Consider the following 25405-nt stretch of genomic DNA (forward strand, 5'->3'; position numbering starts at 1 on the left):
ATGAGGATTACTGAATTTGATGATTAGCAAAGAGAAAGGGGGAGAGCGAGAGAAAATTAGGCAGATTCCCCTGTATTTTGTACAGGCAGCATATTAGAATTAATTAGCTCAATGGACTGAGAAGCTTTCAGCATTCTGCCTGCTTGAGAATCCCAGCTTCGAATGGGAAGCCCTGATCCTGATCCTGGTCTCAAGGGATCCTGGATCCTGGAGCAGATAGTGGGACCAGTTTGTTTCCCAACTGGGAATGGGTTGAGCGTGTTTCACTGGACAAAGTAGAGCTGGTGGGGAAATCAGTGTTTCCCCATGTGGAGATAGTGCTTGGCTTACAACGGTTCGTTTAGTGACCTTTTGAGGTTACAATGGCACTCTGAAAAAAAAGGGGCTTGTGACCATTTTTCACACGGTGGTTGCAGGATCCCCACAGTCCCGTGATCAAAATCCTGATGCTTGGCAATTGGCTCGTGTTTATGATGGTTGTGGTGTCCTGGACTCACGCGGCCCTTCCGGCAAGCAAAGTCAATGGGGAAGCCAGATCCGCTTAATAGCTGTGTTCCTAGCTGAACAACTGCAGGGATTCACTTAACGACTGGGGCAAGAAAGGTTGCGAAATGGGGCAAAACTCACTTAACCACTGTCTCGCTTAGTAACAGAAACTCGGGGCTTAATCGTGATGGTAAGTCGAGGGCTGTCTGTGCTCACCTGCCGTGTAAGTTTATTACCCTTACCCGAAAGAACGACAGAAATAATGGAAGACTCAGAATCAGAATAGAGATGGAAGGGGCCCTGGAGGTCTTCTGGTCCAGCCCCCTGCTCAGGAAGGAGACCCTATCCCACTTCAGACAAGTGACTGCCTAGTCTCTTCTTAAAAGCCTCCAGTGATTTGTGAAGGTTAATTGACCTATTCCACAGGTTAATTGTCCTCCCTGTGAAGAAGCTTCTCTGTTTCCGGGTTGCTTCTACATCGTTAGGCTCCAGCAGCGTGGTGCCAATCTTCCTCCCTGCCACCACCACCCCCGTCCAAGAGTGGCTGCGAGGTTCTTGGGCACAGCTGGCCCGTGTGGCAGTGACGTTCCCCTCGGGCCCCCAGAGCTCCTGGGAATCCATGCCTCGTGCCCTCCAAGCCACTTGCTTCTGTAGTATTGCCATAGATACCGCTCGCTCAGCTGCTCCTGAATCATCCTGCCGAGGCCTGCCTGGATCGCCCACGTGGCTGCCGTGGTAGAGAGAAGATCCATTCCTGTCAAGGGGGGGTGGTACAGGGAGCCCTCCACTCACCCAAGCCCATTTAGCGACCGTTTGAAGTTACAACTGCCCTGATCAAAATTCAGGTGCTTAGCAACTGACTCATATTTATGACCGTTGCAGTGTCCCGGGGTCATGTCAACAGGGAAACCAGATCCCCTTAGCAACCCAGTTACTAACTTAACAACTGCAGTGATTCACTTAATAGCTGGGGCATGCAAGGTCATAAAATGGGGCAAAACTCACTTAACAGCTAACTCGCTTAGCAAGAGAAATTTTGGGCTCAATTATGCGGTCATAAGCTGGGGACTACCTGTACGGATGGAAGAATTATACTGGTTCATAGCAAGCACCCCTAGGATGATCACTTGGGTTGGAAAGCACTCCAGCCCAGGGGTGGGATTCTACCAGTCCACACCTATTCACTAAAACCGGTTGTTAACATCCTAAGCAATTCGGAGAACCGGTTGTTAGAAGAACTTACTAGTCTAATCCTGTAAGGAAGGCAGGAAGGAAACATTCTGGTGTTGCTTACAGAAACTGCCTCTCTGTTAACCCTTATTATATTCTTGGCAGGACTAGACTTCCTGTCTCTGGAACGTATCTGGAGTTATTTTTCCCCCACTTTGCTGGTACTTTGCTTGTGTGGAGTGACCATTCAAAGTTACAATGGCACTGAAAAAAGTGACTTATGACCATTTTTCACACTTACGACTGTTTCAGCATCCCCACAGTCATGAGAGGCCAGGCGAGGAGATGCGTGCCTCGATGTAAGTGATGTTGAGTTGGCCACACCCAGCCAATAACATGACCACTAAGCCATGTCCACCCAGTCACATGACCACCAAGCCACGCCCACCACCTAAGCCACACCCACAGAACCGGTTGTTAAAAAATTTGAATCCCATCCCTGCCCCAGCCCAGCCCATTTTTTCCCCAGACCACCCAGTGCTCAACAATGGCTTGTTGCTTAATCTTGGTTACACTGTGGCAGCTTGTCTGTGAAGCTGCAGGAGGACTCGGCTTCAATTGAGCAAGAGGAATTTGTGAGCCGTCTGGAGGCAGGGCCACCTGGGTGCGGATGGGGGGGCAAACGATGGCATCTTTTTAGTGATTGTACCATGAGGTCATGATCTGAAAAAGATGCCACACTCTTTGCCTCGAAGCTCCATCAGCATGTCCAGGAGATGGATGATGAAGGGCCTGGTCAGCTGTCCTTCACTTCCTTCCATAAATGGCCACTCAAGAAAATCAATTCCTGGCTTGGAACTGAAGGGAGTTGCTTGTAGTTTGGACAAGTATTTGCTCACCTTTGTGTACAGCTGAGTTTCTCGACCTTAACGTGTGTGGACTTCAACTCCCAGTATCCCCGGGCAGAATGGGCACAGGTGATGTCCAAGCAGACTTCCACACAGGTCCAGGTTTCAACTCATAACGTCCTAGCCTTAACTTCCAATTTAACCTTGAGACTATTTCTCAAAGCAGATCTTTTAGAGCAAGTCTCCTCATGCAGGAAATAAAATTAAAAATTGATGACCTTGTCTAAAGGGAAGATGGTAGACAGACAGACTCGGGGGGAAGAAAGAGGGAAAATAAACCTTAATCCACATTCAATGGCCAACTTAACTTCACAATCAAGAACACTGGGTGGTTCCGTTCAGTTATCAAATCCATCTCCCATCAGGCCAGAAACTTTCTAGCTAATCATGAGCAGAATAGCGTCTTCAGTCTCAACATAATCTTATCTGGCAAATGAAATTGACCATGTCTTCATAGGCTGTGGCAAAAAAAAAAAAAAAAAGGAATAGGTGATTCTTCTAGTGCTACTAAAATAGAATCTGTGATTACTGAGTTCAGAAGCACCTCCAACCGGGCCGTAAAATCCTATCGTACGTTCTGAAACTTGGACTCTACCTAGTGAGATTCTACCCAACTCTCCCTTGGGGAAACGGATGAAAACAAGCCTTTTGGTTCTCTCTGGAGGGTACAAAGCAGTAAGCTGCACCTGTTTCACAAACAAAGAAAATGCTGGAAGATTATCGTCTCTGGGAACAGTATAGGGCAAGAGGCTACATTGAGCAGGGTTTTCCCCCTAATCCAGCTTCCAAGGCCATTAAGAAAGGTTGCAGAAAGGCCTTCCCAGATAGTTACCTCTCCCTCCCTCCCTTCCTTCTTTCCTTCCTTCCTTCCTTCCTTCTTTCCTTCCTTCCTTCCTTCCTTCCTTCCTTCCTTCCGTGCATCTGTCCCAACATTAGCAGTTCTTGAGAGTGAATGTCAGTCCTTGAGTAGTAATTAAATGGCACCACACAAACATTCACACTGACACACAATATTAGCTAAGCGTGGGAAGAGCAAATACGAACAATAAGATTTGTGGGACTAAAAACAAGTTTAAAAATAATTAAGGGAAAATACACACACACACACACACACACACACACACACACACACAGATCTCAGTTTCAGGAGAGCTGAGCACACTCAGTAGAGACTGAATCCTCACTGTGATGACTCCAGGATGGAGAATAGAGCAGCCTCGCCTGGTCAGCTACGCTATTTTGCGTCTCAGAACAGATATTGGTTTGGGGTATAGAACAGCTATTGGAGTTATGACAGAGGGCAAGCCTGGCTCTTGCCATATCTTCTTGCTATGCAGAGAGAGGGGGGGGAGAGAGAGAGAGAGAGAGAGAGCATGTGCACATTTTAACCGTTTCTACTTTTCAATGGCTAGAAAGTTTACAGCAAGTCCCCTCCCCCGTCTCCTTTTTCAGCCAAGGTGTCCTGTGCTTGAGGTGATGCTTCTCCACTGCCCCTTCCCCATCCACCATTGGAGGCCGATGGAGGAGACTCCCAGCCCTCCCACCCAGAAATCCAGATCGAAGTTCTCCTAGATTGGTGTGTGGTGGTTTCCCTGTGCACGCTCCACATTTCAAGCCAAAGTCTCTCGCCATTTTCTTCCTGTCTTTTTCTTTTCCCCCGGGGTTCGCCCTGGCCCAGAATTCTGGCTTGGCCAGCTCCCCTGTGCCAATTATTTCTTCTTCGTGTTCACAAGGGCTTGCTCGGCTCCCAGAGAAATATTCTCCCTAGTTCTCCAGATACAATACAATACTATATTCCTTTACTATCACAATGTCTTCCTTTTTCATCTCAGGTTCTCTCTTTAATCCTCTCCCACTTATTCCAAGCAGAGAGGAGCTGTGCCAACACCTCTGCCTTCGGCGTGAGTCTCCTTGGCACCCGTTGCCCGCCAGCCTCTGGGGGAAGAGAGTTCAGTGCCTTGGCCTCTTTCAAAGGAGTAGGTGCCAAGGCTATCCCCACCCCTTTCCTTTCCATGCCAGGCCAGGTGGTGAGTGAAGCAGCTAAAAGGAAGAGTAGGAAGACAAACGAGACATTTGATGGCCAAAATTCATGATTTATGTTCATACATGGGGACCCAAGGAAGGGATACAGGGTAGTGTATTGGACCACTGGAGTCACAGGAGAAGAACCTGGGTCTCAGGCCAAGAAGAGATTCCATTCTGGCTGGTCTCATCCAACCTCACCCACCACCAAGCCACATTTTGGCTGAGGGTATGGTACGACCATGGACAACAATTGGGGGTGCAACTCTGTTTATGACCATAGCTTTTGATTAGTCTTCAATGCCTCAGCAACTTCTTACTGCGTTAGTTGCCCATCTGTTGCTCCTCTTCCTTGCTCCATTTGAATTACCCACCCAGGGCTCTTATTTATTTATTCAGTTTATATGCCAGCCATCAAAACAGAAACAAAGGCAAAGGCAACTCCTGGGGAAAAGGCGCACAGTGATTTCTTATATGATCCACTTTCAGGGGTGGCACGTTGGTGCTCCTTTTGTTGGCCAGCCCAATATTTTCCCCATTTCCTGGAGAATTAATTGTTGGGCACTTGAGTCAACAATCTTGAGAAAAGCTACATATTCCTCCGCATCGACCTAAGTCCACCTGAGTGGAAACCAAGTGCCCCTGACAAGTGGATTTGCCCAACCCAGAAATGCTTGTTTGTGGGGTTAACATACTGGTAAACCTGACCATTGTGGACCCCTTATTAAATGAGAGTGCTGTGGCTTATTCATCCAAATCTTGGTGAGGCAACCATGACAAGTGAACCAATTCTTGAGACTTCCTTAGGATGCATTTCCACCTAAGGAAGGCCCTTCCTAAGGCTAATTGATAGTTTCCTGTGGAGTCCTTGGTGCTTCTTGATCCTTCCTTTCTATTGATAGTTTCCTGTTTTAAGATTCAGCTTGCTTTGCCCTTTCCCTGACCAGCACTTGGGGATTATCCCTAAATTACCCATTAATCAGCTTTTATCTCTTCATCGTCCACTTGAAGGGAAGAGGGACACTGTGTCATTAACATTTTTCAACTGGATGCACATAGGTCTTCTTTCTGTTACAGTGAAATTATATCAAACGTTACCCAGAAACAAAAGTCTGCTTTGTAGTTTTTTTTTCTACAGAAAGTGAGCTACAGGTCTCAGGGTCTTATCTTCCAGAAAAGTTGATGGCCAAACAAGGTTGCAGGTTTTGGGATCCATAAAAGCACAACAGATGTTGTTATTTCATCTCTTGTTATTTGGTAGAGAATAGGAAGAGATAATTTAGGATTTCCTGCCTTTGGAAAGCTTGGCTGGATGAAGATGAACAGATGCACTCGGGAGCCATTGCCAGCAACCTGCCTTGTTCCGACCCTGATAAATAAATGTAACTGCAAGTTACAATAGAAATGTATCTGTCCACACCACTGCCTGTTCACTGCTGGAATGAACGCTTTGCACATTCACAAAACAGTCACATCCCAGATTTTTAAACATGCACAAAAAGGAATAGCACAGGAAATGCTGAAATGTAACAATGAAGGAAAAAAAGTCTGAGCATTCCCTTGTCATAACTAAGTGAACAAACCATGGCATCTCCCAAGACGTGTGAAAAATAGAGGAATTGCATTTCTATTTTCTAAAAGCAGCCTGACCTGGTCTGTGCCTAAAATCAAGCCTGCGTTACTTTTTATTCTCTTAGTCTCTCCCTTTGGAAAGCTGTCTGTTTTTATCTGATATTTGATGGTTGAATCTGTACGTCTTTCTGTCGTGCCCAAAGGACAGAGCAGAACCTTTAAGTTTATTCACAACTAGACCTATTTGCAGGGGGAATAATAGCTAATGGCTAGTTGAAATATGACAAATGTAAACTTAATTTGAAGCTGTTCTTTCTGGGGATGGACTTGCAGCTTCTTGAACTCCGCTGCAGCACCGTTTTTGTTTTGACCTGGTAATGCAGATGAACTTGCTGGCAAAGATTTCCATTCCACACTCCTTCTGTTTGTCCAGTAGGTTTCTGTTGAGAATGGGTCACGGTCCTTTCGATGATTGTGGGTAAGGGAGAGAAGGAGGAAGCAAGGAAGGAAGGGAAAGGAGGGAAGAGGGAGGGAAGGAAGGATGGATGGAAGAGGGAGGGAGGGAAGGAAGGGAGGGAAGGAGAGAGGCAGGGAAAGGGGGGAAGGAGGGAGGGAGGGCAAGTGAGATGAACCAAATCAGAGCTTTTGGGTGTTGGGGACTCTTAGCTCAGGTTTCAGGGAGGGAAGAGAATGCAGCCGCAAGGATAACTGTGGGTTGATGGGTTGGGGTATGAAGCAGCAGGGGCCAGTGAGCAAAGAGATTGAACGAGTCCCCCCTCCAGAACTTTGCAGGTGTTCCTTTGGATTCCTCCTTCCTGGGCTGCTGGACGACTGCTTTTGCAGCACTAAATTCAAGCCCTCACATGACCCTTCAGCCCAGGGAGAGGAGAGGTCAGGGTGACAAGAAGGCTCCTAGGCTGCAGTCACAGATGATGAGACAAATCACATGGGGGGTGGGGGGAGGGGGAGAAGTCATGGCTTGATCCAGAATCTGTTGGAAGATTGTCAAAAATATCTATGTAAGCTGGGCTGAGGTGCTCCTTGGAGACGAACAGGATGTAAACAGGACGAAGCCCTTCTAAGAGACTGTTGGTAAGCAGAGGCTAGGAGGTGCAGAGTACTGACCCCTGCTGGACCAGCCAGGAACTGCTCTGCGGTGGGTTTTCAGCAACCGAGCCCTGGCACAATACCGCCCCCCCCCCACCTCGCCCACCCACAGCCACCTGTCAAAAGCTTCATCCCACGTTCTGGTGGCAAATTATTTTGGCTTCGCTTGCTGAGTTGCCCTCCCCCACTCCCAACCTGCAAAAGGAATCTCAATCCCTTCCAGAAATGGAAGTTTGGACAAAGCCCTTCTCCCTAGGAAAGGCAGCTGAGGGGCCCATGGCGCTCTCCAAGCTCAGTTGCTATCCTCGCGTTTCATTACTCAAACTAGGGATCATCATCAGTGCCAGTTTTAGGAAGAAGCTGCTTTTAAAGAGTACTGTGAACTCCAATGGAGTGTCCTGAAGGTTGTGTGGGGAGTATAAGCGTGGCCCCACGGCACCACCAGGCCAGACAGTGTGGCCGAGAAGGCTTGGTTGTGGCCCTCCTGCTGACTCTGTTTCCTTTCCTTCCCCCTCTTGCTCGCAGGCACGTACCAAGGCCAGTGGGCCGGAGGGATGCGTCAGGGCTACGGCGTTCGGCAGAGTGTCCCATACGGCATGGCTGCGGTTATCCGGTCGCCATTAAGAACATCGATCAACTCTTTGCGCAGCGAACACACCAACGGCACGGCATTGCACCCCGATGCGTCCCCTGCCGTGGCCGGGAGCCCCGCCGTCTCAAGGGGGGGATTTGTCCTGATGGCCCACAGTGACGCGGAGATCCTGAAGAGCAAGAAAAAGGGCCTCTTCCGGCGTTCCCTGCTGAGCGGCCTCAAGTTGCGCAAATCTGAGTCCAAGAGCTCTCTAGCCAGCCAGCGGAGCAAGCAGAGTTCCTTCCGCAGCGAGGCGGGCATGAGCACCGTGAGCTCCACCGCCAGCGATATCAACTCCACCATCAGCCTGGGCGAAGCCGAGACCGAGATCTCCGTCATCGAGGATGACATTGATGCCACCACCACGGAGGTTTACGTGGGCGAGTGGAAGAATGACAAGAGGTCCGGCTTCGGCATCAGCCAGCGCTCTGACGGCCTCAAGTACGAAGGGGAGTGGGCCACCAATAAGCGTCACGGCTACGGCTGCATGACCTTCCCCGACGGCACGAAGGAGGAGGGGAAGTATAAGCAGAACATTCTCGTCAGTGGCAAACGGAAGAACCTCATCCCTTTGAGGGCCAGCAAGATCCGCGAGAAGGTGGACCGTGCCGTGGAGGCGGCCGAACGGGCGGCCACCATCGCCAAGCAGAAGGCGGAGATTGCAGCTTCCAGGTAGGCTGTTGACAATGGCCTGGGGTGGGGGGGGTTGACCAGCAAGGAGAAAGAGGAGGAGGAGGAGGAGGAGGACATGCATTCTTGTGGTTAGAGTTTTTTGGAAGGCATGAGTTTGGGATCCACTCTTTAGATCCTCCAGAGAATCTGAGTTTGCAACACCTGGTGAATAGTGCTGATGGAGAACCGGTGGAGTTGTGCTTCCAGTAAGTTGGAGAAGGCTACATGTAGCTTTTTTGCTGAGTGGGTCAATGTGCACCTTGTAAGGTTCCTGGTCCTCTGGCGGCAGCCAACTGCAAACGGAACTCAGTTATGGAATCTAGCAGCCACATCGTAACAGCATCTCTTCTCCTCAGCTGGGAGACAGAAAGAAACAAGGGAACAGCAGCAGTTCCTTGAGTGGCATCATCTAAACCAGAGCTCGGAATCCGTCACTGTCCGGGAACAATTTACTGGGAGGGATTCTTTCCCCCCCCCCCGATACAATCGCTCTCTGCGTTAAAACTTCCTGCTGGGTGTATCCTTTGCCTGAATCCATTCCAATCAACTAAAAACCCAGGTTTTATCCTTGGTGTTTTTCAATGGTGCAAAGAGCCAAATTCTACAGAGCGAGGCGTGTGCAGGCTAGCTACTTCTTGGGCAATTCTTTTGCTCAGCGTAACGGTCAGGGATAGATTGCTTGGGGTTTGTAAGAATGGAGGAGATCCACCCACGCTCCATCTTTTGCATTTGCCCTCCCTGGAGAAATTGGGGCTCTGCTCCTCCCCTCAGGGTCTGAAAATCCCAGGAGCAGATAAGTAATATAAAAGACACAGCGCTGCATCCTAAGTTTTTTGTGGAAGAGTGTGTAGGGTGTTTTAGAGTGCAGATTCTACGGCAGAATTAGCACCAGTAATTTAACTTCTTGTCCCAAGTCAGTGGGAAATTGTGCCATCGACAACACTTCAGCCATGCAATCGGGGATGTTAATTTAAGGAGGCAGAATGGCCCTGCCTGGCTTCCAGATGGGCAGCTGAATATTCCCAGTTTCTTTCTGTTAGCACTTAACAGGTGGTGGCATTAATAGCAATATTATCATGCATGACAGTTGTCAAAGCCTTTGGATGTGTGAATAAGTAATGTACGAAAAGAAGTGCGCCCTCTCTCTCTCTCTCTCTCTGTCTCTCTGTCTCTCTCTCTCTCGCACCACTCACTAGCAAGCACGTAATGCTACCTGGTCACTACAGAACTTGGATTAACGGGAAGCATATTTGAAGTTCTTCCATTCTGAATGATTGAGAGAGAAGGACACCCATTTACAGCTAACAGCAATAGAGAAAAGTACTCTCAACAAGAGAATAAATGTAGATACACCTTCTTTATCCTAGGGCAATACTAAGTATAAAGTCCGTATTCTGGTTTGGGCAATATTTGTCTAAGGTTGCATGCATGGAAGAAGCTCAAGACTCAATTGAGATGATTAGAAAGAGTCAAGGTATCCCATCTTGACCTATTTTAGAGGGGAGAAGGAGTGTCCATTAAGGCAGGCACTGAAATGGGATGGAGACTTGGTCGCCATTTTCCAACGCTTGAAGGGATGAGCGCATATAAAGTGTTGTTTGTCAATCTCCCAGCATTGCAAATGAGTTGTGTTTCAGAAACATGAAGCTCATCTAGCATTTGCTAACCCTCTTTCTGGCAGCTTCTTCACAAGGACCTCTCTGACATTATCCTGTGCCAGTCTGGACATTCAGACAACCCCAAGAGAATTGAATGGAGAACTGTATGAATGGCGCATAGATAAGAGGGCATCTCTGGTTGGGTTACCTCAGAAGAGGCTGGGTCCACCTGTCAGTCTGTCTTTGCTGTCTTTAAGACTTGTGGACTTCAACCCCCAGAATTCTTCAGACAGGATTCCCTGAAGGAATCCTGGGAGTTGAAGCCCACACGTCTTAATGATGCCAAGTTTGGTGACCAATGTCGATGGCACCCTAAAGAGGGCGAGACAAAGGCCTGCAATTGCTGGCGAAGAAGAGGCTCAGAGCAGCTTTGGCTTTTCGGCAGACCCTGAGAAATGTTGTTTTTCGAAGCTGCCACAATCCGAAAGGTCGGGGATGGGACACCTGCGGAAGGACACCTTCCCAGACGGCAGATGTTCCCTGACAGACGATACCCCCCTGGGGGAAGAGCAGGCGGCTCTTTTCTCAATGCATACTAGCCCAGCAGAGGGGGGGGGGTTGGGAAAGGCTCCATTCCCTCCCCGCCACAACCCCAGTGAAATAAGCTGCTCTGCTTGCCGAGGCTCCCATGCAGAGCTCCCCCTCCTCCTCCTCTCCTTCCCTCCCCCTCCCCTCCCCCTCCTCGTTCGCTGCTACAGAATACCAAAATAGTGCTGCAGGGTTTGCCCATCCTCGGCGGCGGCGCCTGGTCGGGCAAGAAAACCCGATGGGTGGGGACGACCGGGCAGCCTTTGCCGATTGGATTCGCTCTCCCGGCCCCCAGAACGAGGCGTGGGGTGCTGTGCATGGGGTCGGCCCTGAAGAGGTTGGCAGCGGGGCGAAGGAGGGAGCGTTTGGCACAGAACGTTCTGTCCCTGCGCTCTCTGGGTGTTTTTCAACAACAAGGCCAGATGGAAACCAGCAGAAGTGGAGCAGTGGGGTAGCGAGACAGGAAGGAGGCAGGCAGAGGCTCTGGTGATTCATCCTTGGCGAGGCGCTCCTTTTCCGGAGAAGGAGGTCAAGGCGGGGAAAGGGAAAGGGCCAGCCATGTGCAAGAGAGAGAAATGAGATTCTTCACCCCCAAAACACACACACACACACACATCTGGGACAATCCTCCTGCTCCTCCTCTTCTCTTCCTCCTCCAGCAATCCTTTTCCTATGGCTTCTTTTCCTTCTCCTATTGTTTCACCCCCTCCTCCTCCTCCTCCTCGCTCTCTGTCAGGCAGTCTTTCCTGCTGTCTCAGCCCTCGTCCACCCCACGCCCAGCTTGGCACGACAAGGCTGCTCAGACAGCCTCCCTTATGGCGGGCCCTCGGCTGCGAATCCTGCCACTTTGGTTTCAGGGAGGAAAGACCGGGTGGGCCCTGGGGGAAGGAGGAAGAGGCTTCCTCCGAGGAGAAGGAGAGTCAGCCCCTGTTGAGAATCAGGCTCAGATCCTATCCTTGGTCTGAATCCAGAAGGGCCTTCATTTGTTTTGTGAGGGTGAGCCTCCAGAGTCAACTAGCCACTCTAGGAATTACCCCCAACCTGGCATTCTGCAGATGTTTTAACGGCAAACACCTGGAATCTTTTGCAACGCAGGGCATGTTGCCCTTCTGGAATTTTCAGACAGTTGTAGTCAAATGCCCATCCAATAGGTAGAGATGCATTGACTTCATCATCATTGTCATCTAATTCCAAAATTATGTGCACATACATACAAATGGCGAAATAAATACGCTCACAATATGAAAACAGGGGCTATTAATGAGCTTCACACCAGCCCCTTTTTAGCTCAGGGTATCCCGCGAAGTCATCCAAATGCTTGATTTATGGTTCCATATTTCATATAAACCCAGAGAGAGGAACTAAATCATGCTGGACATCATGCACCCTACTATTAACAAACTTCTTAATAATGCCATGATATATTTCCGAAAGAGATTAATTTTTTTTGGGAAACGGTGGGACCTTGGAGAGATGGAAGAGCTAATCCAGACCGGATCTAGTGCTTAAGGCAGATGGCTCAAGTTAAACCAGGTGAAGATCCGTCTGGTGCAGATGCATTTTGATTCCAGAGCTGCTTTTGGACTGCGTAAATCATTTCTCCTTCCTCTTCCTCCTCTTCCTTCCTCCTTCCTCCTTGTCCTGCTATTGCCGCAGCTTTTGCTATCCAAAAACCAGAGACAGTAAACTACCTTGCCTGCCATTTGAAAGAGAAGAAGAGCTATGCTCACCCCTCCAAGCGGTTTGTTTTCAGGCAACTTGGCAGAAGCCTGTGCATTTCTGCTTTTCTCTCCTCTCCTCTCCTCCCTCCCTCCCTCCCTTTGGAAGGATGATAAATGGGGCACCTTCCAAATAGGTTGGGATGACAGCTTCCAGAAATTCTGGGGTGGATCCACCTCAGGGATTCCTTTGCGGAAAGTTGCTTTAAGACAGAATTTGGGAGGCTTTTCAGAAGTTGCTGGAAGGCAGTTGCTTTCCAGAAAGACCTATCGGGCTGTTGACTTTTTGGACCTGGTTTTAGGGCCTAAAAGCCAGAAGGAGTTTGTTCTGATCACCAGCTGCCTGAATGAGTGACGCCATCACTGGAAGCAGATCCTCTGCACAAGCTTTGCTCCTCCCTAAGGAGGTTTGCCTTCAAGAAGCAGGTTGTGTCTAATTCAACTTTAGGTTATACCGAACGTGCCCTGCAGCGGGAGGAAAAGATAGCTGGCCCCGGATTCTTAGGTAATCCAGGTAATTAAAGGCTTTGCTCTCAGCCCCAGCTTAGCTAGATAATGAACGCCAATCCCTTTGAGTACCCTTGTAACGTTGTGGCTTGTCAAGGTGGCATCATGCGATGCTTGGCAGCCCACTGGGTTCAACAAGAAATGCATTCGACGAGGAGGAGGATACAGTGCCTGAGCTCTTGGGTGTGTTCCAAACACAGTCAGCCAACTTACTCAAAGAGTTCCCAAAGAGTTGGTCAAGTTTAAAGGTTTTTTCACCCTTTGGAGGGATGGGCAAATTGGCCTGTTTGTGAGCTCTTGTTCATGTTGATGTAGATTCTAGGGTTCCCAACCAGGAGTGCTTGCACCCACTAGGGGTGCAAGACGATATTCTAGGTGGTGCAAAAACTTAGGTTTAGAAGTTTCAGAATTATGGCGTATATGCATAATTATATGCATATAATTATTTACTCTTGTAAGGGGTGCAAGAATATGTCGCAGAATTCCCCAACCAGCTGGGACTTGAAGTCCACCCATCTTAAAGCTGCCGCGGTTGAGGAAACACTAGATTAGAGGATCCAGCCCAGTTTGCTTCTACTGTTATCTGTTACTTGGGGGGGGAAATGGTGTGGAGAAAAGGATTTAAGTTCAGATTTAGAAACATATTTTCACTCTATGTTCTCTCAAACTTTTTTTGTAATGATCTGTTTTGCAACTCCAAAGCTGTATTTGAACATTTGGAGAGCATAAAAGCCAGGAGATGACTAAATCTTTATCAAATTATTTCAGAAACTGCCGATGTCAGAATCATCCAACACTCCAAACTGCAGGCCTCCAGATGCAACAAACAGTAATACAGAATTGCTCATATAAGGAAAACATTGGCTACCCGCTGCCTTTACAGGTGCAGGAGCCTAGTCGGTTAGAACATAGAAGGTAACGTAGGATATGAATGATTCAGGTTAATAAATCATGACCCAATTCACACTTCATGCTAGGTTGTGGCCATTCAATAGTTACTGAGGAGCAGAAGGTGCAGATGTCAATAATTCATAATTTATTTCCTGTTGGAAAAAAAAAAGATAATGAAGACTAGACTCCTACAATGTTATAAGAGGCTAGTGGTCATGATCAAGGAAAGATTCAACCTAGAAATAAGGAGAAATTTCCTGACAGAACTATCAACCACTGAAACAGAAGTTGCCTTCAGAGGTTGTGGGAGCTTCATCACTGGAGGCTTCAAGAAGAGACTGGACTGGGAATTTTCAGAAATGGTGTAGGGTCTCCTGCTTGGGCAGGAGGTTGGACTAGATGACTTACAAGGTCCCTTCCAACTCTGTTAATCTAATCTAATCTAATCTATAAATCCCTTCGTGGCACAGATCTATGGGACATCTGTCTCCAAGTGCCTCTGATCATCCAGCAATATCTGACAGGGTTAGTGTGTGCCCCATGTCCCAAAAATTACTTCTACCACTAGGAGAAGAAACTGAAATAGGAGGACAAAAACATGTCTATAAAGTCAAGTAGAGGTTCAGACCATCATCTTCATCATGGGGGGACGAAAGGTCTTCGGCATAAAGAACAGCCACGATGGTGCTTTTCAAGAGAGGTAGCAATGATTTTGTAGATGGGTGTCTGTCCTCCTATTTCAGAGTCTTCTCCAACACCCACCTGTCAAATCTTGTTGGATAAGGAGAGATCCTTGGAGGCAGACCACAGATATCCAGACCTGTGCCATGAAGGTCTTGATAGAGAATGACCACCCGCACCCCTTGCAAGACTATGCCTTGTTTAGCTATAGTTTATTAATGAAACCGCAGTTGGCTGGGTGTAGTTGACTTGCTAAGCTATAAGTCATTGTTTGTCAACCACACTTAACACAGAGAACCAAAGTGAAGTAAGGCTTAGCGTGTTGGTGGTCTTGGGTTAGGGTCAAGGCTCTAGGGTGAGGGAGCTAAAGATCTGGTACTGAAAGAAGCTTCCAATGTACAGTATGTGGAATCTTAGAAGTAATTGGGACCATACAACCCAAGTAGGATGGTTTTTTGCATAAAAGTTGGCACAGTGTGGGGTGGCATATGCAATTCCTGTATTTTTCTAAGGATTCCCATATCATTTGTTCTTGGTCCCAAGCATTTATATTGCAGATCTGTTTTCTGCAATAGCTGTATAACACATGTTGCTCCACTCCACCTTGGGATGTAACAATGGGAAAGAAAACAGAAGATCCAGAAGAAATCTACCCAGCTTGATTTAATTCACGAGCTTCTCCTTGTTAGCATCTGATATTGTGTAAAAAGCCAGTGCAGATGAAAAAGATTGTCCTTGCAGATGCACCCTCGGTGGCTGGATTTCCTGTCCCTCCAGACATTTCCTGTGTATAATTTTTCCTGCCTGCCTTGTCTTAATCAGTCATTTCTTTGATGCCCTCGATAGTGTTTCATTAGAAGTGACAGATGGTGGGAAATGCAAGTTCCTCTCCAGATGTTAATTAAGTTGCAATCTGTAAATAACCAATATAGACATATTCGGTTACACAGGTTTTGCATGGCAGAGCTGTCATCACGAAATAACCCCAAACCAGCTCCTTGTGTTCTGAAGCCCACTTACATCTCCTGCTGAACATGTGATTCAGAGGAGCGTCACTATGATATGAACATACATTTGTGCTTAACAGATGTGACTAGAGACCACCCAATGTGCACTTTGGCATAAAGCTACCTATGGAGACTGCTTCTTAACTCGTCCCGATTCCCCTATTAAGGCTTTCATGCTGGGTTTAAAAGTGCTCCCAAAGGAAACGCACCCGGGAACATATTTTTCATATACTGTGACGGAGGAACCCAGAAGGACTCCACGTTAGATGGAGGTTGAGTGATGTTCCCCCATCAGTCCACATCTCCTGAATGTTGCTTCATCTTATGCTGAGCACATACAGGTGACTCATCCTGAGCTGAAAGTCACAAAAGAATTTGCAGCATAGGCCAACACACCTTTTCTCTGAGTTACATAGGTCGTCTTCTTTCATTCACATTTAATTTCACCTTCAATTAAAGATACAATCATCTAAGCCCATGGTTCTCAACCTTGGCAACTTTCAAGGAGTGTGAACTTCAACTCCTAAAATTTTGGGAGTTGAAGTCCGCACGTCTTAAATTTGTGCAGGTTGAGAAACACTAGTCTAAGCTAATCAAACAAGCATAAACTTCATTTCCCTCCTTCACTGTGTCTAAGAACACAGGTCTGAAGTTAAATGGATGATGAGGTATGTATTTGATTTATTCTGGTTTTATGAATGAGCAGGAAACGCACATTGGTTTAAACTTTAAAAGAGAGAGAGAGATTGCAATCCCATTGATGGGATCTTGAGAAGAACCCGTTACGTTCTAATGAAAGTCTACTATGAATGGCATAGATGCTCTGAGAGGCCAGAAAAGTCTGGGCCAACATGGCAGCATCCGCATACTTGCAGTGAGAAGCCTCCATGATGGAACATGATGACCCCATCCCGCCAAAGTCCCTGTCACTGAGAACCACACTGTTCTTCACCGTAACTTACCCGATGCCCAGGAGAAGCAATGGCACCCAGCACCCCGCCCAACAACTGTTACTGAGAAAGAGGCTATTTCTGAGGTCACCTGTTCCTATCTTTATCCTCCCTAGATCTGCCTAGCCTAGGTCGGAGGAGAATCCTTGCATCTTGTACCAGTGAGTTCCATAAGTAGATCGCTATAGCTGATGTTCCAGGTATACTAGGAGATGGATTCTGGTAAAGATGGGAGAGAAAAGTCTATGGATGTCTGAGAGCCTCATTTTCTGAAAAAGCCATCTGGCATCTGAGCTGGTTTGCGTGCTCTCCAGCCTGCCTCCACAGCATCAATTAAGACAAGTCAATCGTCAACCAAGAAGCCAAACAGCCTTGGCTGTTTGTAATTCAGGGCACTGGCTTCCCTGTCTGGTTTCAGAGTGCCAGAGCAGATGTTTGTGTCATGCCAGAGGTTGCATTAGGCTGCTTTTCCTTTCCTAATTAGAAATCCAGCTAAGGTCCTCGTTCCGGGGAGTGAGCAGGGAATAATAGCACAGTGATAATGATATACGAGATTTGGAAATTGTCTACAGAAAGTTAATGGCGCTAGCTAATGGTGTGCTTCCAAAACCTGATATTTGATTACTAGTTTAATAAATTATTGATTAGGTGCTGATGGCAATCTGCTGAGAATTGGATGAGGTCATAAATGTAGTTAAAGGTGGAATTTCAAAGGTTGGGCTGGACTTACCAGACAGTGGAGGTCTTTGAGTAGGTGGAAACCGAACTGCATGGATGGAAATATCCGGCTTCTGACTTCCCAAAAGCCCCTCCCTCATAATTATGCAGGGCAGGAAGTTCCAATGCCTACACTTTTGGAATATTATTTCAATTCTTTTTTCCCCTTTCCTGATATGCATTCTGAGGTCTATAGGCCCATGGATTTACAGTGGCCAGTGAGAGTCACTTACCTGGTTCATAAGTAATGGTGTATCTCTAATGTTGCTCCCTTTTGGCATTGACTGATATTACGATAGTCAAAACGTCAACAAATCATGGCTGAACTCAACTCTTGGTTGCAGTTCCATATCACACTAATCTTGATCATGACTTGTTGACTTTTGACTCCACGTGGTATTTAAAACCTAGCCACCCTGGTTTGTATATCGTGGTCCATGTCACTGTCTTGTACGTGAACCAGCCAAGTATTGTTGGTCAGGGAATATACGATGTGCTTCCAGGTAAAATACTGTTGGTCGAGAAAAGACACAATACACGGTGTAGTAGCCTTCATGAATTAGCTCTTTGTAAGGGTCCTGTATTACTTTCTAGCTTAATATCATGTTAATCCAGATAGTTGTGGCATATTCAGCAATCAGCTGTGAAAAGAACTATGATTTGAGATGCTTTCTGAACCAGACCCTACTGTACGGTCCAAGAGTTAAGGGTGGAGAGACCACCAATTCTGAATCACAGGTTATTGGTGTGAAAAAGGGGTCTCCGGTGTTTCCCAAGGAAGGCCATGGAAGCCAACAGCTGCTTTCTCCTTCCTTTGCCCTCCCCCCAGGGATCCCAGTCAGACAAGGCAGGCTTCTTGCATTTTTCCTCCTCCTGAACGGACGGCTCCTTATGTCAGCAGGCAGAAGCCAACCTCTGCATTGGCAATGAATAATTCATCTCCCGCCAGTCTTTTTGCACCAAAGGCCAGGATGACCAAGCTACCTTTCTCCATGGATGGCTTCCAGAGAGGATGGCCCTGAAGCTGGACAAGAACTCCTGGACCCTGGACTCTCCCCTTGCCTTCTGTTCCTCGCCATGGCTCTCTCTCTGATCTCAAGCCGCCTTTGCCTCCCCACTCCTCCTCCTAAGCATCCAGATTCTGTGCCTCTAAACAGTCAACCGTGGCTCAGTCTAAATTTGGAGGCAAAACCTCCCCCAATGTGGGCTTCTCTCCTCCTCCTCCTCCTCCTCCTCCCCTTCCTTCCTGCCTTCGGTGGCTTTGTTTCCAAGAGAGCTCTCTAGGAAAAAGAGATGGTTTTTGTGCATTTGGTTCTTGCAGGAGTTCCTGCACCTGTGGCCTCTTCTCTAGGGGAACCGCCTGCCATCACTCTGAGATCCTTCAAAGAGGAAAGTTTGCCCAGATTAGGCTACCAAAGGTTGGACCACAAAGATACCGTGAGCAACCGGTGGGTGAAAGGGTCTTCTTGCCTGGGGGCCTTTTTCTCTGAAGGTCTATGGCAGAGGTCTCCAAACTTGGCAACTTTAAGATTAGTGGACTTCAACTCCCAGAATTCTGGGAGTTGGAAGTCCACAAGTCTTGAAAGAGGCCGAGTCTGGGGACGCCTGGTCTATGGAGATCCTCCGTCATTCCTGGTTCGGATTCTGATTTCAGAGAAAAAGCAGAAAGTCCAGTTGCCTCTTGAAAAAGCACCTTTGGGTTTTTCTCTGAAGCTGCATTGCAAGCAAAGCACCTGTGGAGATTGTCCATCCTCCAGGTCATGATCGTCCCAAAGGTGCTTTTCCAAAAGGCAGCTGGACTTTTTTGTTCTGAATTTTTTTTTCTTTGAAAACCTTTTGCTTCTCATCCAAGAAGCTGAAGGAATTTTTCATCCTGAACTGAAGAAGCTTCTTGGATGAGAAGCGAAACGTTTTCAAGGCAAAATACAAAACAGTCCAGTTGTCTTTTGGGAAAACACCTTTTGGACATTGAAAGCAAAGGTGGATTCCAGTGGCCCACTTTGGAATTCGCTGGCTGGAGAATTCTGGGAGTTGAAGTCCACCCATCTTAAAATTGCCAACACTGATCTAATCTATTCCTTTTGCAAAATGATCCTACGTTTACACGAAGCAGGGACAGGATTATTAGGTGAGGGCAGTCCCCTCCATCATCAGCTCTGTTCCTTTCCCGCCACAAATATCCGGCGGCTGGTTATTATATCACCATCATATCAGTGAACAGTCGCTCAACGAGGACTTCCTGTAGAATCAAGCAGACCCTTGCTAATGGCCTCCAATCATTGGGCTCTAGTGCCGGTGCGCCTTTCCCTCAAGGAGAAAGAATCGCATGGCTACTGATCCATCGCAAGAGAAAACAAATTAATTTTAGCCTGCAGGCATACATTATATAATTTGCCCTAGGAAGGATCATTCAGCTGTAGTAAGGGAAGGATGGAACTGGTATGACTTGTACGTGATGCTGATTTTCATCTGTGGGACTGATTTGTACAAAAAAAACCCACATGGGCGAGACCTGATGCGGGACTGGGCCAGTAGCATTTTGGAACATAAGGAGAGTCTGCAGCCCTGGATGTTCTCTCATGGCTCTCCTGGAAACTGCCGCAGGTAGAAAAACAGGTGTCTATGCCAGGTTGAAGGATAGCAACCTTATTTTTTCACCTCTTAGGCTGATCTTCTTGCCCGTAAGGACCTCCCTGCAACTGAGTTACAGGCATTGGTCCATGGGGCTTGACCAGAAGGTCAAGAAAGGGGCTAGACATTGAACTAGCCAGGCAAGCTGATGGTGCACGGAGTAAACCTGGCTAGATCTCTGTCCTCCTCTCCTCTGTCCAGCAGCCATAGCCTTTAAGTCAAATGTTGTCCAGCCTTTTGAGTGTCCTTGATTTGTTCAGTTTTGAACTGTTTTCATAACTGTCGAGATTCAGACATTTGCACTCTGCTCTTGTCCCCTGTCTTGTTTCTTTTCTTTTTTTTTCTCCCTCATCCCCATGATAATTCCTGATTCCTGATTGGCTTTGATCCAATTCCTTCAAATCTGTAATTATGCTAGTCTGTAGAGCCCACCACTCCTCTTCTGCGCTTTGGGTGAAATTTGGAAAGTGTCTTGTTGTTGATTCTATATTTAGGCACATTCTTGATGATAACATTTGCAGGGAAAGTATTGTGATCAGGTGTGTGCTGGAAGAAGTAACTCTACCTATACGCAGCCCTAAGTACATGTCTTCACTGTGATTTTTTTGCCAAGAAATTCCAGCAGTTTGTGTGTTCTCCTTTCTGCCTATTGCCTTCCTTTCCAGTTGTTGGCGTCCTCCTGCTCATTGACCCAAGCCAGAGGCCATAACCGTTCATCCCTTTGTCTTTCCGTCTCTCACAGGACCTCCCATTCGCGGGCGAAGGCCGATGCCGCCGTGACAGCAGCACAGAAATCTCAGGAGGAAGCGCGGGTTGCTAGGATCACTGCCAAAGACTTTTCACCTTCCTTCCAGCACCGGGAAAACGGTCAGTACAACTGGGAGAACCTCTGCAGAACCTTGGACAGGGTTAGGGTTACCTTTTCTCTGGTCCCCACGGCAGGGCCATCACCCCACAGCATGGAGCGAGCCCCTGTTTTGTGGATTCCTCCTTGTTTTTCCATTTGGAGAAATGGTGAACATCTTGATTCCCTGTTGCTTGTCTTTTCCTTTCTTTTCTGTCCTTTCCTTTTCTTTTCTTTTCTTTTTTCAAGAACGGGGTACATCTCCCCAGTGCTAATCATCAGAGCAGCATGGTGGGTAGGGCTGAAGCCCAACCGCTGCTGAGAGCACCAAGGAGCCTCGTGGATCTGATGTGATTCATTAGCAATTTCCCATTTACGTACAGTCTAATTTTCTGGACTCTGGGAGACTGAGAATCATGAACATTAAAACATAAGCTGATGAAAAAGAGAACCTGAAATAACGGTGCCAAATGTATTCCTTTGGAATGGAACAAGTCACATCCGAAACCGCAGCCCAAGTCACTGCAAAGCTTCTCATAATTCAACAGCGTTTAGAGGCCGAATCCAAACGGCCGTAGCAGCCCTTGCAGAGAGTCAGGATCGCGCTTCTGCAGAGACTTTTGGTATAAAGGCCTGCCTTGCTCCGCGCCTGTGTATCTGTCTTCTTGGGCAGGGCCAAAAATAGGATGAGAGAAAAGATGTAAGCTGCCTTCTTTAAGCAACCCACTAATTAACACACGTCTGCCGCAACAAACAATGCTAGTCTTTGCACCGAGTTGAAGGCTTTTGCTAACTTAGTGAAAAACGGAAGATTTAAGTAGTTTTAATCCAGGGTTCTTTATCTTCCTGTCCTTTGGGCTATTAAGGCTTTGACAAGTCATTTCGCATTGTGCTTAGCTGTGGGTGTGGAGCGTAGATACGTACATAATCTACCCAAACAAGCGACATCTAGAAAATGCTTCCTTCTTGGGACTTTTACTTGCAAGCAGAGCTGGTTCTCCAATGGAAGGGATTTATTCTGTAAACTGCAAATGCAAAAAAAGGACTGGAATTTGACCACCAGGTAAGGGTCAGAAAAGTCAAGATTGTGGTTGTGATTGACGAGACTGAAACTCGGCCTGTTTACGATGGCTGTCTGATGCGTCGCGTGAAGTGAGCATAGCTCAAAATGCCTCTGAATACAGTTTGTTAGCTGGAAAAGGCATTTCCCAACTCTTGATCTCCACTGGAAATGTGTGCCAAATGCTACCCTACCTATAGATGAATAAGTCAAAAAAATGGGTGCAAGCATCTTCTTTGAGTCTTGTTTTCATCACAGTTTAGCGGTCTGCTAACTTTTCAAGTGCCAACTAGGCCTAACAGCTTCAACGTTTTCTTTTCCATTTCTTTTTCTTTTTCTTTTTAATAGACATTTCCCCCCCTTTATTTGCCAAGACAATTTGAAGAATGTGGCAGAAATGTCACTTTAATTACTTATGAATTTATTTTCTAGAGAAAGTTCTGGAGAAACCATGCGGATCCTTTTGTGAAATTTTGATTGGTCCTAACCAATGTATTGCCATGCAGATGCTGGTATCCCCTACAGGTCCTTAAGTAATTTTGGAAAAAAAATAGGCAGGGTTGGGTCTGGTTGATATTTGGAAAGAAAACCAGGAGGATATTCAGAAGTGACTGCAGGCCAGAAAGCAAATATTCAAATCCCGGAAGACAGCCGTGGCAAACTATTTTCCTACTGGTCCTAAAACAACTCACGGAGGTGTGCGTGGAGCTACCGAGGGTTTAAGCTAAACTCAAGAGTCTATTTTTTTTAATAAAAGCACAACTATTAAGACTGGATTCCTCCCTTCCCCTGGAGAAATACAGCGATGATTGCATATTATCTTCAGGGAATCTTTTGGTGAGAAGCGTTTCGTGAAAGTGAGTGAGGCCGTTAAACTGGTAGTTTCAAAGCTATCTCGAGACACTTAGCTGTGTCCGTACAACCGGCTAACACTCTCTTTGCATCAGTTACTAAGATTTCTGCCTGACCTAGAACATGGGTAGGTGCTCTCCTGCCTCCTCCTGCCCTGATAACAGGAAAGGGGTCCTTATGGAATGACGACCCTGTTGCTCATCTTCTGATTCTTGTCCAAAGGTGCTTTTTCAAGAGGCAACTGGGCTTTCTGTTTTTTCTTTGAAGACGCTTTGCCTCTCATCCAAGAAGCTTTCTCAGCTCAGGAAAAGCTTCTTGGGTGAGAAGCGAAACGTCTTCAAAGGAGAAAACCAAGAAAGTCCAGTTGTGTCTTGAAAAAGCCCCTTTGGGACAACCATGACCTGGACACCTTCTCCTCCTTGTTCACCTTCTGCTCCTTGTTCACCTTCCAGGGCTTGAGTGTCAGAGGCCAAAGCACCAGCATTCAAGCGACGAGATCGAGGTCCTTTCTACAGGGACCCCCCTGCAGCAGGAAAGCCCGGAACTCTACAGGAAAGGAACCACGCCTTCGGACCTCACGCCGGATGACAGCCCTCTCCAGAGCTTCCCTGCCAGCCCCTCCTCCTCCCCACCTCTGGGTCCTTCCTGTCGGAACAAGAATGCCCACTTCACCAGACAGGTCTCCATGGACGAGGAGAGGGGCGGGGAAATCCAGATGTTGTTGGAGGGACGCAGTAGGGAGTTCATGAGGCCTAACAGCTGGGGCGAAGACAAGGAGGGCGGGCCTCATGGGATAAGAGGTGGGGTCTTGCGCAGCGGCCAGTTGGAAGGCCATCGAGGCCGGAGCGGTGGTGGGCACAAGCACGGCACCGCCAATCACAAACCCCGGGAGAGGTGGGCAGACCCTCCAACCATGGTTCCGTGGACTTATCACCGCCCACACCACCACGGCTCGGGGAGCAACAAGCTCTCGGAGCTGGACGAGGAGAAGCTGAGCAACTACGAGATGGAGATGAAGCCCCTCATGAGGATGGACTCTTACAGGCAAGAGATGCAGTCCCAAAAAAGGCATCACGGCAAAATGGGTCTCAGCAAGAACCTGGCTGAAGAGCCGCATCCTGGGGAAGAGCGGGGCTTTGGTGTCCAGAGGCTGAGGTCAACCTCCCAGAACAAGGAGAACTTCAGGCCAGTATCCTCTGGTGAGCCAGCAGTGCAGAAACTAGAGAGCCTGAGGTTCGGGGATAAAGGTGAACCCCGGCTGTTGAGGTGGGACTTAACTTGCTCTCCACCACAGAAATCCTTACCCGTTGCACTAGAATCAGAGGAGGAAAATGGAGATGAGCTCAAATCCAGCGCGGTAAGTGGAGCACTCTGGATGGGCTTGTCTGTGAGACTTCCTAAGCAGTGACGCGGAAGCCCTTGGGTGGATGAGGTCCCTGGCTATGAGGAGTAGGCCGCGTGAGAGACGCCGGGCTCTGCATGCACACGAAGTATGTGCCCGCGCGTACTTTGGGTGTATGCGAGCAGCCACTTGCATGCTACGCTTGCAATTATTGGTTCGTTTTCTCACTAGTTTTATATCTCTTAATTTACCTTCTGATTCTTTACTCGAAACCAAATGGTCTTCTCTACTCTAACTAAAATAAGGAGCAGAGAATAAGAGGTTTTGGCTGTCTTTATTATGGCCTCTGTGATGGTTCACAGTGAGACTTCTTGTGTGGAATTTTGGAAAGGCAACACAGGTATCAGCCACCTTTGGGTTGGCACAGGGGCAAGCTGAAAGCAGCCTCATCCTTTCACGTGCACATTAGGGGACAATGATCAGCTGCCTTAAAACTGTCCCTTCTCGCTTAAACACCCTCAGGATGTCTGCTCAGCAACTTAGTGGACAGCTCTTAGACTGGTGAGGTGGCTTGTATTTGCATCCCACAAGCAACCAAGGTAGAATGTGGTTTGTTGATGGTCTGGGGTGGAATGTATAACTTTCAAGTCATCCCCCACGATCTTCCTCATCAAAGACTATTGGAGGCAAGCAGGTTTGCCCTCCCCTCGGGAGTCTCCTTGTTCAGGGCTAGTTTATTTGTCTCTGGTTTTTTTCCATCATTTGTAGCAACCAATTGGGGGGGGGGTCTAATTTAAAAACAAAGGCTGTTGGACAGGATTCTTACAAATTCTTGCCTACTGTGCAAAGTAGGCAAACTGAGAATCCTCCTCTTCCTCCTCCTTTTTTGATTTTGTTAATAAAAATAAATAAACGAAGCAGTTTTCTCAGAATAAGTCAGGGTCTCCAACCTTGGCAACTTTAAGACTTGTGGACTTCCACTCCCAGAATTTGCTGGCTGAGAAATTCTGGGAGTCTTAAAGTTGCAAGGTTGGAGGCTCCTGGAATAGGTAGCACCATGCAATATTCTTAGCAGTGGCTTTTGAATGGATTGCCTCGGTTTACGGAGCAATGAGAGCTCCCAGTAGCCCTTGTTCCTCTGCCAATGGCCAAATCGTGGATCTGTGTGTGCCCAGGGGGTCTTTCAGCTAGAATGGTTGGATGGCCAAGCAAAGTGCTGCAATGTGTTGGAAGTCTAGGCTATGTCTCATATACATATTCTATATACATAGGAATGTCAGATAAGGCTAAACTTGATTTGGTCTATCCAATGAGCCAGCCCTGAGCTGCAAGCCCCTATTTAGGGAAAGCTTTTGGGAATGACTGCCGGACTTCGCTTTGAGTTTGTGTCAAGTATAAACTACCCTTGGGTTTACTTTGGACTCCTCAGAGCTTGTCAGGTGGCTTATTTA

At 47.5% G+C, this 25405-nt stretch overlaps 1 protein-coding gene across 7 annotated transcripts in view; it reads left to right on the forward strand.

Annotated features, from left to right (window-relative positions):
* The window catches only part of JPH3 (junctophilin 3), a 42620-nt gene that overhangs the window by 13793 nt on the left and 3422 nt on the right, over window positions 1–25405 (forward strand). For 6 of the 7 annotated variants that reach the window (XR_015744996.1, XR_015744995.1, XR_015744997.1 and 3 more), the window contains exons 2-4: window positions 7791–8568; window positions 20599–20723; window positions 23065–23969. Coding sequence is in view for 3 of the 7 variants with exons in the window: in XM_087940759.1 (XP_087796885.1) it covers window positions 7791–8568; window positions 20599–20723; window positions 23065–23969 (1808 nt within the window). In the remaining 4 variants the exon portion in view is untranslated. The remainder of the gene's footprint in view (window positions 1–7790; window positions 8569–20598; window positions 20724–23064; window positions 23970–25405) is intronic. The other variant, XM_087940758.1, reaches the window with a different exon arrangement.

This window comes from Pseudonaja textilis, chromosome 11 (assembly GCF_049901715.1).
Source record: "Pseudonaja textilis isolate UNSWEBS1 chromosome 11, rPseTex1.2, whole genome shotgun sequence".
NCBI classification, from domain to species: domain Eukaryota; kingdom Metazoa; phylum Chordata; class Lepidosauria; order Squamata; family Elapidae; genus Pseudonaja; species Pseudonaja textilis.